Source organism: Panicum virgatum, chromosome 7N (assembly GCF_016808335.1).
Source record: "Panicum virgatum strain AP13 chromosome 7N, P.virgatum_v5, whole genome shotgun sequence".
Lineage (NCBI taxonomy): Eukaryota > Viridiplantae > Streptophyta > Magnoliopsida > Poales > Poaceae > Panicum > Panicum virgatum.
Window position 1 is genome coordinate 46,985,718 of NC_053151.1, and position 15,580 is coordinate 47,001,297.

A 15,580-nucleotide genomic window follows, 5' to 3' on the forward strand; every position below is an offset into this window, starting at 1 on the left:
GGGATCGACTGCATATGGTACTCAAAACTTTGCACAAAGAACCATGCTTGAGAAGCATTCATGTGTGGCTATGTACATAACCATCTGTTAGATTTCAGGACAGCAAAAGGATCGACCATCCACCAACGTGAAAATCCTCAACAAGATAATCCAACAAACTGCTAAATCTTAAGTGTGTAGCTATGTACATAACGGCAGCAAAAAAGGTTCCCTAGAACCTGAAAAGGATGAAATCAGACATCCATGTGATTTATGCATCTCGTGCTCTCTTGGCAAAACAAGTAGCTGGCTAGCTGCCATCAAGCTAATTCTGACTCCGCCATTGATTCATGTGGTTTGGAGTTGGAGCAGAACAGTGAGGAAGCCAGGGAGTGGGAGGTGTTGCTGGGGCAGCACACGGCGGGTAGTGCACATCTGCCATTAGTTGAAGAAACCGTTAGAACATTGCTTCGATGTTTGACAGCATATTAAAGAAAATCAAGATCAGATCAGGGTGTATCAATGATTGTTAAATTCAGGCAAAACCTTGTGACAAGGAAACTGGATGGCAAGTGAGCTAAACAGATGACTCTATCAAGATGACTACTGATGCGCTAATGAAAACTGTTGACCTAAAAACGTCAATGGTTTTCAAGCATGAGTGATGAACCTAGGAATATACCAAGTATAATTATAGGTAGATTATGAACTGGACTAACAAGACCACATGGTGATCACTTACCAGACTGTTATCCATAGGGCCTGCAACTGTCAGAACTCCATGAGGAAGAACTATATTGATTTGGCACCCACTGAGCAACAGGTTGTGAACTATATGCTGGAAGAGTTGGTGGTGGCACCTGATGTGGCCTCCCAATCAGATTGGCAGCTGCATAGCGAGGGACCCTATAGGCTTCGGCTGACCCAGGTGCCTGGTAGAGGTTCCTATTAGTCATGGGAGCCTGAATACATTGGTGCATCTCAGGGTTATAAGGATTAGGATTGTATGGGCTCGAGTTCCTATGGGATCCATATTTGCTCTGTCCATAACCAGTAAGTGGGGTACTTTGGTAGCTTCCATGTAACTGATATTGGTTTGGGTTACTCGGATAGCTTGACGGCATCCGATACTGGTCTGGAGCACTTGGGTAGCCTGAATGAAATTCATGTTGGTTTCCTGTTGGACTCTGAAACCTCTGAACACTAGATGGTGCCTTTTGCTGCATTGTGATGCCTGCAGTATGCACACCTGTGCTGAAAGTAGCAGCACTTCCAGGTACCGTAACACTATAACTTCCATAAGAATTGGCCATTGGTGGGTAAATATTTGCCATGGATGACCTTGCCCTAGGAAAAGGATCAACTGGAGCAGCAGTCACTGCATACGTTGAGCTAGCCTGTAAGCACAAGAACATCAGAACACTACTGTATGTCTGTATTGCTTTGCATATTGACACTGATCATATCCAAGATGGCACAAGGAACTATTTCGAAATAACAATAAAGGCACCATACATTTTGGTTACTGGAATTGTCATTGCTTGGGGTCCTGGTTCTTGGCAGCACTCGTTGCATCTCAAGTAGATTTCTCTGGGCCTCATCCCTAGAAAGCTCTGTAAAAATTACCTGAAAAATGTTTCAAAACACAGTGAACGAAGCAAGCATTTGAGAGTAGTCAGAAGATGCAGTACAATAATACCAAAATTTGAGTATACCTTGTTAAAAGGCTCCTTCGAATCAGGCATATCCCTTGAGAGCGGCAAGACAAAATTGGCTGAATAGGGAATGTACGGTAACTGGTAAGTGATGGTTGTAGAGACACTAAAAAAAATTGAAGCTGGACGGCAAACATGTTACTGAGAGTAAGTAAAGATGTGCATATGTCCAGGTACCTGTCATTTCGTTAACTGCTTCAGCTGGCACTTCCTTTCCCATCTCATCGAATCGCTTTGCCGCCCTGGATTTCAGTTCACTTGGAGGTGGGAATACGACCACAGCAGTCTGTTGCATACAAGAGTAAGTGGCATTACACATCTTATCAACCAATCCAGTGCTAAGACTTGCTAATCCAACCACCATACAGAAAATGCGATATCATTTACTCTTTTGCATCTTACCTTACAATAGTTGGCAAAAGGCCTCAGCTTGCGAATACGAGCATTCTTGTAAACATTTGTTTGATCAATGATAAAGTTGCGACGGGTGTTTGCAGCCCTGGTCAGCAATTTGTTGAAAATCCATGTAGCACACTCCATCAACCGATCAAAACGCTCACCATAGTTATTCTTACGCAACAATCCTGGCACCTGCAATGATCAAGGCTGTCACAAACTGAAGAGGCAGCACAACTATAAAAACACCATACTATTGCCACGAGAAGGAAAACCAACCTTCATTTGCTCCAATGCAAGGTTAGTCCCAAGAAGGATAAAACGTTTCTCCGGATGCTCCTTGACCCACTTCTCTGACCATGTCGACTTGCCTGAAGCCGGGAGACCAACCATCATCATGACCTCACATTCACTCTGTTCAAAAAGAGGTCCAAATACTGCATTCCCATCAGCAAAAGCCGAGGCCCAGGGCTCATAACCATCAACTGGCTCCAGCCCATCCTCCCTGCTGAACTGCATCTCCCCGACAACATTCTTGAGCAGGACATGGGGAAAGAGCGCTGATTCCCATTGCATCGGCCTCACAGCTGCGTCAACCAAGCCAAGCCCCTTCTCACCGGCATCGAAATGCTTCGCGATACCAAGCCACTGGCCGTTCCTCGCGAACCCGATCGACGCCATGGGCTTCGAATCGAGGTCCACGGCGCAGACGACCGTGTCCCCGACCCCGAACCTGACGCCGTAGTTGGCGAACCTCCGCTGGTGGGAAAACTTCCCCGTGCCCCCGAACCCGAAGCTGTGGTCGGACTCCCCGAGCGCCCCCACGGGATCGTCGCCCCTGGAGACGCCAATGCGGCAGAGGTGGCGCTCCTCGGGGGCCGTGAGGTCCATCTCCACGGGCTGCTCGGCGACGATTCTGCACCCGAAGCAGTACCTCCCGCCGCCCCTGGCGCCCACCGTCGCGCGCGCGCCCGACCAGCAGTAGGCGAACCCGCCCTCGTGCAGCGCGCTCCCCTGGAGGCCGCCCCCGCCGACATCGAAGTCTGGATGGACGAACGACGCCGCGGCGCCATCAACAGTTAGAGGCGCGATTAACGAAAACGAAAGTGCAGAGGAAGACGGGGTGTGTCAGGTAGGTGTGTGCGTACCGAGATCGCAGTCCGCCGGGTTGAGCTCCACGCGCGGCGGCTGGGCGGCGGCCTCGTCCGCTTCGGGGTCGCGCCGGGAACGCTTCGGCGGTGGCTGCGCGGCCTCGTCGTCCGGCGACGCCATTGGGTTAGGGCCGGGGCGGTCGCGTGTCGGGTTTACGAGGGGAGAGAGAGGGAGGCTCGACTCGACTCGACTCGACCTCGACGACTCGTGCAGGCAGTCCTGCGGTCGGTCCTGCTCCTGCCTCGTCGGGAGCGAGCGGTCTAGCGGGCTAGCGTCGTGTACATGTGTGAATCGTCGAGGCGGTACGGCGCCGACCGAAATGTTGCGTTGGGCTGCGAAGCAATACGGGCTCACAGTTGGGCCGGCCTTACTCCCCGTGGTTGGTGCAGAAGTTTTTCTTAGGCGTTCTCCAACGCCTCCCCCCAAACCCCCCTCCCCCCTGTGTGGGGGGAGCTTTAGGGGAGGTCCCTCCAACGGCACCCCCTAAAGCTCCCCCTACGTAAGGGTGGAGTTGAATCTCTCCCCACATATAGGGGAGATTACAAATCACTCTATATTCTAATCACGTCATTTGTTTATGATAAAAAATTTATTTGAATTTCGTAACTTGATAACAATATGTATTATAGTAGTACAAATACAGTACTATTTTTTCAGAATTTAAAAATGATAAATAAATAGTTAAAGAGTGAGGTATAGTGTATAGGAGGAATGGATATGAGGGGAATGGTTGGAGAGAAAGAGTTATAGGGGGAGGTATCTTTTGGAGGGAGGTAGTAAAATATAGTAAATAGTACGTTTGGGGGGAGTTGGATGGGGGGAATGGTTGGAGAAAGCCTTATACCTAGTAGACACTAGTTTTTCTTTTTGCGTCATTTCAAAAAAAAAATCCTTTTACGTGTGCTGTTATTACCAAGATTAATAAGATTATATTAATTAATTATACTAAATATTAAATATATCCATGTTAAATATAAATTCATACACAAGTGAAATTGACTAAGGTAAAAGAGATTTTTTTGTTGATTTCAGATCTTATGATGGAGCCGCTTGGTATACAGGATTGGATTCCTTCGGGACCAATAGTTGAAATTTTAGTTATGTTTTCTACTGGTAACATCGTTGAAATCCCTTTGCAAAGGCAAAGGAATGTAAGCTTCGGTAATGTGGTGAATGGTTTCGAAATATTGGTTTGCATTAGTTATGGTTTGTTATAAAGTAGCATCTTCGTTGTTTCTGTACTTTTTGCTTTAGTTTGTAAGCTGGCATTGTAATCCGTTTCTTAATCTCCATCTCTTAACTGAAAAATAATGGAGGTTAAACCGGCTTCAGGTTTTACCCTACAAACAATAGCCTGTTCGGATGATTTATTTCCGCTAGCTAATAGTACCGACACATGCTGAAATTTGGTAATTTCTCTACTTGACACCCAAAATGGATCAGAGTTATATCGGCAAGACATTTGTCGGCGTGACCATTCTTACATGCTGCGATGCGATCTGCCTACTGAAATACTCTGCTTCACCGGCACGGCGCGGACAGCAGCATCGACGAAGCGGCGGGCCAGCCAGGAAAAGGCAGCCGCGGTGACTTGTCCCCCCTGGATCTGAACGGCGTCTGAGCCAGGCGGGCGGGCAGCCAGATCAAGTCGCAGAGCAGTCAAGCAAGGCACGTCGGTCCAAGAGCGAGCACGACGCTGCCCGGCCGCGCCGCGAGATCTGAAGGCGCGGCACCGAGGGGAATCGAGCAGCGGGGGCGCGGGCGCGGGCTCGGGGCCGCCCCCCGCGCGATCCGATGAGGCGGCGGCCGTTCCTGGACCAGCGGCGGCCGTCGTTCAAGCGCCGGTGGCAGCAGCGGCCGTGGTGGGTGCGCCTCGCGCTCTCGCTACTCCTCGCCCTCGCCTGCGTCCTCCTCCTCGCCGTTCTCCTCGGCTCCCCCGACCCCGGCGCCTCGCCGTCCACCTCCACCGCCTCCTCTGGATCCGAGGCCACCTCCTCCCCTCTCCTCCGTCAGGTAACCACGTCGCATTTACCGCATTTCAGGGATCGTTTCGTCATCCGAGTATTTGACCGCGGGCAAGCCAATTTTAGTTAGTTGGCATTACACCTGCTGAATCCGCTAGCTGTATTAGTTTCTAGTGTTGTTAGTTTCTGCGGAATGATAATGAGTACGCTAGCCAGTAGCATCTGAAAGTTTTCAAACCTCTCCTGTGCAGAGATCTTACCTGGAGCTGGAGGGCATCACGGATGCGCTCAACATGACTGACGAAATGCTGAGCGCTCGCTCGTTCTCCAGGCAGCTCATGGACCAGATTTATCTAGCCAAAACTTATGTCGTCGTCGCGAAGGAGGCCAATAACCTGCAGTTTGCGGCGGAGCTTAGTGCCCATGTGCGGCGGGCGCAGAGCATCCTCACACACGCTGCAGCTCACGGGGGTACGGTGCTGGAGCAGGAAGCAGAGAAGGCGATCAGGGATATGTCTGTGCTGCTCTTCCAGGCGCAGCAGCTGCGGTATGACAGCGGCATCACAATCATGAAGTTGAAAGGCCAGATTCAGGCTCTAGAGGAGAAGTCGAAAGCTGAGGCAGAGAAGAGCACAAAATACGGGCAGATTGCTGCTGAGGAGCTTCCAAAGGGGCTTTACTGCCTTGGTGTCCGGTTAACCATGGAATGGTTCAAGAGTTCTGAGCTTCAGAGGAAGTTTTCAGATAGGAGCCCTACAGTGCAGAACAACCTAAGGGATAACAGCCTTTATCATTTTTGTGTCTTCTCAGACAATATCCTTGCTGTTTCAGTTGTTGTCAATTCTACAGCTATAAACTCAAAGCACCCTGAAAAGATTGTCTTTCACCTAGTTACCGATGAGTTGAACTATGCTCCAATGAGGGCATGGTTTGCCATGAGTGACTACAGAGGGGTCACTGTGGATATACAAAAGGTGGAGGACTTTACTTGGCTCAATGCATCGTATGTTCCTGTTCTTAAACAGCTGCAGAACGCTGCTACTCAGAAGTTCTACTTCTCTGGCAGTGGTAACCGCGGAACACCAATTAAATTCAGGAACCCAAAGTACCTATCCATGCTTAACCACTTGAGGTTTTACATTCCAGAAATATATCCTGAATTGCAGAAGGTGGTATTTCTTGATGATGATATTGTTGTTCAGAAGGATTTGTCCGAACTGTTTACGATCAACCTCAATGGTAATGTGATGGGTGCTGTGGAAACTTGCATGGAGACATTTCACAGGTTTCATAAGTATCTTAACCATTCCCATCCTCTAATCCGTGCTCATTTTGACCCTGATGCTTGTGGCTGGGCATTTGGTATGAACGTGCTCGATCTTGTCGAATGGAGGAACAAGAATGTGACAGGTATATATCATTATTGGCAGGGGCGCAATGCTGATCATACCCTATGGAAGCTTGGGTCTTTACCGCCTGGGCTTCTTGCTTTCTATGGTTTGGTTGAAGCACTGGATCCCAAATGGCATGTCTTGGGACTTGGCTACACTACTGTGGATCCTGCTACCATCAAGGAAGGGGCAGTGCTGCATTACAATGGAAATATGAAGCCATGGCTCAAAATTGGAATGGAGAAGTACAAGAGCTTTTGGGATAACTATGTGGACTATTCACACCCTTTGATTCAGCAGTGCTTCATGCGTTGATTACTGTGTATCAACATTAGAAATTTTTGTAAACACCCTAGTAGAAATGTTCCAAGTGCATGCTGCAACTGCCACACGTAAACAATGTACTTAGACCAGTTGGCTTGGCTCTCAAGTTATAATCTCTGACGAAACATCAGTGGCTGTTTATAGCATCTGTAGTTGATGATGTACAACATTCACATATACCTTCAGTCACAGGTAAACAGCACAAGAGCTAAGATTGTGATGCAGTAGGCTGCTACTTGAACCGCATCCACTACTTACATTCATAACTGCAACCGTCAATGTAATTTTTTATTTTTTATTTTTTTGGGTGAGACAGAAGCACAGAATGGAGATGATGTAGAATTGATTCAAAATTCTTGAAGTGTTACAAGTTTTGAGTTACATATCCATAATTATTGGATGTTAAGACAGCAAAGCTTTTCCTGTTTATTTATACATCTTGAGAAGTAAAGTTGCCATATCTCATTTGCACCTGTACCTGAATTTGTTCTGTCTTTCTTTCTGCTCAATGTTGTCACATCTTGTATGAGGGATAGTAAAGCTTATATGCAAGTCCATCGTGTGGGAAAAGGTGTATTCATTTTATGCAGAGAGAATATCACTCATCACATATGGTTGAACTTCTTACAGAGGCTACAATTCAGGCAAGTGTTTACATGAAATAAAAGTGTAAATACAGTACATTATCAAGTCCACAGAAGGAATCCATTTATAATATGAAAATAACTGTTATTTTTGCTGCCATCAGCTACAAAATGACAACTGGTATTCTCTTTCTTCTCTACTTCACTTCAGTAATATTCAGCATATAAATGTCGTCTTGATTTTTGTCTCTTCTAGAACGCTTTTATGAAATTTGTATTTCTACTACTTCATCCATCATTGTACTGCAAAGCTTTCAATCCAAATCTCATGGGTTTGCTGTGGCATCTACCTCCATTTGTTGATTTCCATCATTGTTGCCTGCAGCAACCGTGGCCCTCCTCTTCCTTCTAGATCTGGACCTTCTCCTATGTCTCTTGCTTGATTCTTTTCTTTCCTCATTATTTGTGGATGTGCTGGGGCTTATATCTTCAGGATTGGCAACAGGTTCTGCTGCTTGCATTTTGTTCTGGTTGGCTTCACTCAAGCTTTCTTCTGAGCTCGTACCCTCAGGATCTTTTTCTTTACCTGCTTCTTTAATAACTACATTACCATCTTCATTCTCCAGCAGTTTACTATCTCTGCTGTTATTGCTGGCCTCGCCTTGAGGGTTCTCCACCTGTTTTCTACCATCCGGTTCTTCTTTGCTGGCTTCCTGACTATCTTCTTGTCTTTGGCTCCCCTGCGGAAGCTCAGATTTATCTGAATGATTTACCTCTGGAGCATCATCTGACTGTTGATTGGCATCATCTTTATTCTCTTGTGGCTGACCATCTTCCATGTTAGTTGTTAACTTTAAGAACTGCTCTTGTGAGGAACTATTGTCTTGGTCATTGCTCTCTGATGCAGTGGTGTTGTAGGAATTTTGTTCTGCTGTAGCAGGTACAGAATCGTTGGTGTTTTCAGATTTGTCAGGTACAACAGCATCAGAAGTGGCATTTTGATTGTTTGCTCCCTCATCCTGCTGGCTGTTCTCTGATGCATTAGTGATACTGGAATTTTCTTCTTCTGCTGGAGTAGGCATGGAGTCACCAGAGTTTTCTGGTTTGTCAAGTGTCGTTGTGTCTGAAGTTGCATTTTCGTTGTTTGCTCCCACAACAGTGCTTTCATCCTGGTGGCTGCTCTCTGATGCAGTGGTGCTGTTGGAGTTCTCATCTGCTGTAGCAGGTATGGAATCACTGGAATTTTCAGATTTGTCAAGCTCAACTTCTTTTTGCTGCAGGGGTTCCATTATAGTTGTCTGATCAGGGTTGGAAGCAGCTGCATTCTCTTTCATTTGGTTGATATGGCTCTCTTTCTCCACAAGAGCGGCTTCTAATTCTTTCTGAGTGTTGGTAAGATATGTGGTGGTAGTTTCTGAATCCATGAGCTTGTTTTTCAATTCTGTCCTCTCAATACTTAGGACAGATGTTTTGGCTTCCAGTTCGTCCACTTTCCTTCTCATCTCTTTATTAATTTCCTTTTCTTTCTGTCATAAAGAAGATAGCAGTATTTAGCTGACGGGGTATTCTTGAATGGCAGGTTGGATAGATAATTCATAAAGTATAGAACACACAACAGAAAACACGCATTGAAGGCTCTAAATCTGCTGCAGCTATGGCAGAACATTTCAGTATTATCTGTTTGCAGAACAAGAGGGTGTTCAATTGAGTATATTAATCTATTTGGCTACTAGCATTTTGAAACTAAATTGTGATGTGACGCCTCCTGCTAAAAGTATGTCTGCAAAATGGTGTCAATATGGAAGTCTTCTCAAGGGTGATTTATATGGACTAATTTATGAAGGCGCGGCTCTAGACTGGATAGTTTCCTCATGGTTGAGTGTGCAAAGATTTTGCGAGTGCAATACTGTGGTTTTTGTTGTATCCATACTTCTACCAGGGTCCTGTTTAGAATCTTTCTACTGTGGAAATTGTAATGTTTCCATTCGAACCCCGCAAAATTTGTGTCTACATACACCCTGAATTGGCACTGTGATGGCTCAGTCATGACAATACTGAATGTAGATAGAATTATACTTTCGATGAGATTGTACTATTTCTTATATTTTACCTACTAGTATAAAAAATGCCCTAATTTAAGCAGTATAGGCAATTCACTATATACAAGGTATAGTTAGATCTTGATTTTTGAACTATTATGCAATAATGTGTTTTAATCTGTTTGATGATGTGGTATTCAATTAGCTCATTTTTTTAAACTCAAGTTTAGCTACAAATAATTAATCATATACACTATCCTTAGTTTAGTGGCCACATGTAATGCAGAGATCTCAATGGGCCTGAAACTATTTGAATATTTGGTAGTCCAGAACCCTTGTTTAATCAAGGAATCTCAATAATCTAAGTGCCAAATATTCATCTACAGTGCACCGAATTTTTACTTGAGGGCACTATTCCCTATCATGTATCCATGGTATCAGCATTTAAGCACAATGCAGAAGGATGTTCTTTCAGAACTTCAAATGGATATCCTGAGCATCACTGTATTGTTACAGCTTGCAAATCGGTGAATAAAAGGAGTAACACAACTGATTGTTAAGAGTACTTAACAGTCCAAGTTACAAAAGCAGAATTCATAATCGACTGGCCGAGCCAGTCAGCAAATGCAAGAACAAAGAAGCAGGCAAGCAGCAACCGCTTATTAGAAAGACGATTTTTGAATTTTTGATGCATGCAAACTTTTTTTCTGGAACACAGATGCATGCAACTCATTCAGTCATATCCATACCTCGAGGAGGACTTGGAAGGACAGGAGCTGCTGGTCGCGTTCCTGGAGGAGGACGGCGAGGACGCGGCGCTCCCTCATCTTGTGCAGGATGCCGACGCTCACTGCGGCGGCGCCGATCGCCAGCAGCACGAGCAGCAGGTACGGGGGCAACTTCTTGGTGGTGGTGTTGTTGTTACCCATTGTGTGGCCTCTCAATCTGTACTTGCTTGCTTCCATCTCCTCTCTGCACGCACCCTCTTATTGGCACCCTTGCAGGATCTTGTGCTGCTTACTGCAGGATGGGACAACTGCTCTGGCAGCAGTGTGAAGAAACTGGAGCTTCCTTTTTCCAGTTGCTTCGATTCTGGAAAGGGGAGTGAACTTGCTTAGGAATGGAGGAACAGACACTAGGAGGCTCCAAGTCTGAGGGCTAGTGTACATTGTGTATGGTTCACTTGCTCCAAGGTGAGGCACATGGTTCATTTCACTCTAGTTGACTTGTTTGAGCCTTTGAGGGGTATAAAGCCTGGCTCTCTTTGACTTTTGCTGGTTATCGTGAGACGTAGGCAATATTAACTACGATGCTTGCATTTGCTTCTTGATCTCACATTAAAGGTATCTTTGATCACAAGTTTATTCGCAGACACAAGCACAGCTCTGCCATGAAGTCTAACTCTGCATTCCATGGGTTTATTTGGATGCGTTCGGGAGCCAGGCAGCAATCCGCACGAGGATGCCATGGCAGTTCTCGACTCCAAGACTGAAACTCGAAGCTGCAGCATCGTGTCGCTGGGTCTAGATTCTAGAACACCAACGCAGCCAATTTGAGCATTGTTCGTTCAGCTTGAACGACGACGATGTTGTCTACCTCGTAGCCAAGGTTGGGCCACGGGACAAAAGGGCATGTGTGCTCGCTGTTGACTTCAAAAACAAGAGGCCACAATATGTGGGCGCATCACTCTGAAAAACTGTGCTACATGGACAGTAATATATCCAAGTTTTTTTTTGTTACAACACTAGGTAATTACTATTCCTAAGCATAGCAGCGTGCATGTATCTATCTCTGATTGCATTTACAAATACTTTCTTGGCCTACATTTTTGTAGAAAGGAAACTAGTAAAGTAAAAGGGTATCTTGTTATGTTGCTTCATGGCCAATGTTTAGAAAAAAAAAGGGCAAATTGCATATTTGCCACTATTTTGAACTCCAAACTGGAATCTGCCATTAAAGAAACGTAGACTTGCAAAATTGCCACCCAACCGTCCAAGTATCTTTTCCATCTGCCACTGCTTCCCTTCAACTTCTAGATCATCCAACATGGTACTAAGTTCCAACAATTAAGCCATGAATTCCACCTGACATCTTGCAGATCCATTGACACCAATACATGACAACATTAAGATGCAGGAAGATTGGAAACTAAAGAAGAACAGAAGGTAAGATCGAATTAACAAGTAATGAACATTACCTGGTGGTAATCAGTTCCATCATATTGAGTTTCAAGTAGCCAAGCATAGTTAGAGACAAGGGCCTACCCATTCCAGGAACGTGACACCACACAGTTATATGACCTTCAGCACTTCAGTGAGGACAAGCGCCCATTGTGTCCAATGTGTTCCTCCCTGCGCCAGTATGTTTCAAGGGTGACAGCCAGTATAAGATATGAGGAAAGCTTTTATTTGGTCTCTCAGGGCTGAGATTCTCAGCACCAGATTAATTACCAACTGGAACCACTTGTGTGCATAACATAGCAAATAAGAGATTAAACACAACACAACGCAAGGACCCTGAGTAAAAGTTAAATCAGGATCTCAGGTTACCTGGCAGAAGACAGCATATGGATCTCTCAAGGGCCCATCACATGACAGTTCACTTGTGCTTCCATCTATGAATGTCCCGTCGGCAAAAATGACCTGAATTCAGTGGGTTAATCACTTTGGTTGTTCCGTTTAACAGGCACCTTTTAATGTTGGAACAAGTCTCTCTTTCATCAGAAAATAAATTTACGAAATAAACTTTATGTACATTGCAATACAAATGATAGCAGGAAGATAAGAGCGATGCAATGATGAAAGGTATAGAAAGTTACAAACACACCTCTGAAGCATAGCCAGGAGTTTCCCCAGCAGTTGGTTTAACAAATGACCCTACTGGGCAAGTTTGTTGCACCACTTCACAGAATGCTATGAGTCTCTCCCTGTTGCCAAGCTCCACTGCCTGCGATTTTATTTTTTAGGTCTTCATTATTTATTGACCTTAAAATTCTTGAATACTTGCTATCGCTGAAATGAGCAATATGAAATGTTGTAGAGAGGGTTGGCCTTCTGTTTAACCTGCACAATATCATGGCGAGGAACCCTTGGCAGTGGTTGAACTCTGTAGCCCTTGGCTGACATGACTTCCGCAATTAGCAAACCTCCCTATGGATCATACTATATCATCAATTGCGTATATAATATCATCACAGATGTGAGAATTAAGAACCTACTTTTATTGCTTCTCCAACCATTTGTGGAGCCAGAAACAAGCCTTGAAAAAGCGAACGCATAACATGGCCAGGTGTTGATCCAAATTCTACTCCAAGGCCAGGTGCAGATAGGCGAGCGGCAGCTGCTTCAACAAAATTTCTCTTCCCAGCAACATAACCACCACATGGCGCAATAGTTCCACCCGGATTCTTTATCAAACTACCCGAAATCAAGTCTGCTCCCTGCCATGAAAACACAGAATGAATAGAGGTAGAACTAACCTTCATGGGATGGTGATAATCAAGGACGTACCACCATTGCAGGTTCAGATGTCTCAACAAATTCACCATAGCAATTGTCAACCATCACCATGCAGTTTGGGTTTTGCAACTGCAGAAATCCAAACGATGAAAAGTGTCAGCACACAAAAGCTAATATAGATACAGAAGGTTGCTGGGCCCCAGACAGAAAGTAATCTTGCCTTGATCAAACTTATAGCTCTGTGAATATCTGCTACACTTAAGCTCTTGCGCCAAGAGTACCCACATGATCTCTGAATGAAGGCACATCCAGTTTCTGGTCTGATGGCGCAAGCTAGAGCTTCCCAATCAAGGCCACCATCTGCTGCGAGCTACAACTGAAGAATCATCAGTAACCCGTCCTCACTCCTCAGCACGAGGCCAGACAGTCAACCATCTAAATGTATTCTAAGGGAGATACCAACAGACCGGAACTTCTCGGTATGCCACTCCAAAGTCTTTGAGTGACCCTACATTAGCCGACCCCCTGATCCCAATCACCTCCTCTAAGGTGTCGTACGGAGGCCTAGCGACTGCCAGGAGCTGCAGGAATTCAGCAATCATCAGTCTGAAATGTCAATCAGAAGCAATGCCAAGACTTGTTCGTTCAGTTCAATTCGTCCCTTACCTCATGCCCAGGCCTCAGAAGCACAAATAGCGCACAGGCAATGGCGTGCGTGCCGGAGAAGAACTGGCAACGATGGTGGAATTATTAGTACATCAGAGAGGAGCTCGGTCAAACAGAGGTAAGCAACGAATGGGGAGCGAAACGAGACAATGTTGTGTGTCAAAGGTGGAACCTGGGGGCGCACAATGGCGGCCTCGGCGCCGACGATTTCAGCGAATACGGCGTCCAGCGCCTCCCGGCCGCCGCCATCGTCGTGGCCGTACCCCGTCGACCCGCCGAAATGCTGGAGCAAACGCGTTTGCTAGCGGAGTGAGCTCGGATGCCAGGCTGAGGAGCCGTGGAGGAGTAGGGTGAAACGAGGGGGGTTACGTGCGGGGCGACGCGGGCGCGGCGGAAGGCGGCGGCGACGCGGGAGGAGTTGAGGGCGAGGGCTCGGTCGACGGCGCGGAACTCCGCCTGCAGCGACTCCGCCGCGCGGGACACGTCCGGGTGGAACGCCACGTCAGACGCCCCGGCCGCGACCGCGCGACACCGGCCGACGCGCGGGGCGGGAGAGACGCGAGGCCGCGCCCACGCGAGTGGGGTCGAGCAGCAGCCGCCGGTGGCCGTCATCGCCGCGGCCGCCGCGGCTAGTGAACCAACCAACCTCCCGGTCCCGGCCGCCGGCGAGGTTCTCGCTCTGGTGGATTATCCTTGGGGGCGGTCGCGCTTCGCTCGTGTGCAGCGAGCAGATTGCGACTTTTTTTCATTTTTATATTTAAAAAAACAAAATTTCAAAAATATATGTCGAATAAAAAACTTTCAAAAATGGGTGCCTGTTGCCCATCCAGTTGACGATAGAACTTAAATTGTAAAAAAAATTTACATTTAGATTCTGGCGCCCAGGGCGCATTAAACAGTGAACTTTGAAAATCGATATAAAATCGTAAAAAAATCGGAAAAATACAAAATCAACTGTTATGGATTCTATGAAATAATATCTACAACTTTTGTTACATAAAGTTTTTCATTTGATCAATATATCTAAATCAAGAAAAATAGTTCTTTTACCTAGAAAAATCTGAAATAATTCATTTGGTCTAGTTGTGCTTATCTAAAATTTACCAAACTTTTTTATAGCTCTTAGGAAATAAAATAATAGTACATTAAAAGTTATGGCTTCTAATACTCAGTATAATAGCATGGATAAATAACTCATTTAAACTAGACATATTGCAAGATCTAATTTAAAAACTTATTCTAGAAATTTTTTCTGGGCCTACCAATTTTGTACAAGTCTATGCTCATCATATTCAACATTTTGGCCAAAGATGACATGCATACAAAGGATGGATCTTGAGATTTAAATAAAAGTGCATTAAACTGGTATTTAAAATAGAGCAAGATGCATTAATCAAATGAAAAACTTTATATAACAAAAGTTGTAGATCTTGTTTCATAGAATCCATAACAGTTGAGTTTGTATTTTTTTGATTTTTATATAATTTTATATCTATTTTATAATTTCACTGTTTAATGCGCCCGGGGCGGTCCTGTCGCCAACTGGATGGGTGACAGGGCGCGACCGGTATCCATTTTTGAAAATTTCTCTATTCGGTATATATTTTTGAAATTTTATTTTTTTAAATATAAAAATGAAAAAAGCGTGCGGGTTGCCGCTTGAAATGGGCTGCGGCCCATCCCGCGCGGATCTGGATGGGCCTGGCTCCGTTCGTTCAGGCCCATTTAAATCAACAGCATAGGCCCGGCGGCCCAGCGATCATTGCGTGGGCGTGCACGCTTGCAAAAAGGCCACGCCCACCCACCGAAATGGCAACGCTTGCAGCATCAGGCACCGGCCCGGCTCCATCGTCCCGTCCTTGTTGCTTATCTTGGGAAGTAGGGATGCCAAGGGAAAGCATAAGCAGTGGTT

General features: G+C 45.7%; 4 protein-coding genes and 1 long non-coding RNA gene across 6 annotated transcripts; 2 read left to right on the forward strand and 3 right to left on the reverse strand.

The window, feature by feature from the left end:
* Positions 1 to 57: 57 nt before the first annotated feature.
* LOC120682950 (heterogeneous nuclear ribonucleoprotein U-like protein 1) lies at positions 58 to 3,439 on the reverse strand. The gene is made up of 8 exons (XM_039964958.1): positions 3,239 to 3,439; positions 2,370 to 3,133; positions 2,097 to 2,285; positions 1,872 to 1,980; positions 1,695 to 1,753; positions 1,495 to 1,605; positions 722 to 1,376; positions 58 to 414 (listed from the first exon to the last, which is right to left on the reverse strand). The coding sequence occupies exons 1-7, from the start codon at positions 3,360 to 3,362 to the stop codon at positions 729 to 731; spliced, it is 2,004 nt and encodes a 667-aa protein (XP_039820892.1). The 5' UTR covers positions 3,363 to 3,439; the 3' UTR covers positions 58 to 414; positions 722 to 728.
* Positions 3,440 to 4,817: 1,378 nt separating this feature from the next.
* Positions 4,818 to 7,394, forward strand: LOC120682516 (probable galacturonosyltransferase 10). The gene is made up of 2 exons (XM_039964470.1): positions 4,818 to 5,255; positions 5,458 to 7,394. Exons 1-2 carry the CDS (start codon positions 5,037 to 5,039, stop codon positions 6,910 to 6,912), a joined length of 1,674 nt encoding a protein of 557 aa, XP_039820404.1. The 5' UTR covers positions 4,818 to 5,036; the 3' UTR covers positions 6,913 to 7,394.
* A 25-nt stretch (positions 7,395 to 7,419) lies between these two features.
* On the reverse strand, positions 7,420 to 10,550 carry LOC120682517 (putative leucine-rich repeat-containing protein DDB_G0290503). The gene is made up of 2 exons (XM_039964471.1): positions 10,294 to 10,550; positions 7,420 to 9,031 (listed from the first exon to the last, which is right to left on the reverse strand). Exons 1-2 carry the CDS (start codon positions 10,507 to 10,509, stop codon positions 7,832 to 7,834), a joined length of 1,416 nt encoding a protein of 471 aa, XP_039820405.1. The 5' UTR covers positions 10,510 to 10,550; the 3' UTR covers positions 7,420 to 7,831.
* Positions 9,030 to 11,574, forward strand: LOC120682519. The gene is made up of 2 exons (XR_005678483.1): positions 9,030 to 10,431; positions 10,549 to 11,574. It is a non-coding gene; the product is annotated as an uncharacterized LOC120682519 (long non-coding RNA).
* Positions 11,218 to 14,381, reverse strand: LOC120682518 (uncharacterized protein YnbB-like). 2 transcript variants are annotated; one of them, XM_039964472.1, is made up of 12 exons: positions 14,038 to 14,381; positions 13,841 to 13,951; positions 13,669 to 13,731; positions 13,470 to 13,583; positions 13,223 to 13,372; positions 13,054 to 13,131; positions 12,762 to 12,983; positions 12,607 to 12,693; positions 12,371 to 12,490; positions 12,094 to 12,186; positions 11,742 to 11,895; positions 11,218 to 11,635 (listed from the first exon to the last, which is right to left on the reverse strand). In XM_039964472.1, exons 1-11 carry the CDS (start codon positions 14,278 to 14,280, stop codon positions 11,836 to 11,838), a joined length of 1,341 nt encoding a protein of 446 aa, XP_039820406.1. In that variant the 5' UTR covers positions 14,281 to 14,381; the 3' UTR covers positions 11,218 to 11,635; positions 11,742 to 11,835. The 2 variants fall into 2 exon arrangements, with proteins under 2 accessions (XP_039820406.1, XP_039820407.1); XM_039964473.1 differs by having other exon boundaries at positions 11,220 to 11,635; positions 12,094 to 12,169.
* Between the last annotated feature and the right edge of the window lie 1,199 nt (positions 14,382 to 15,580).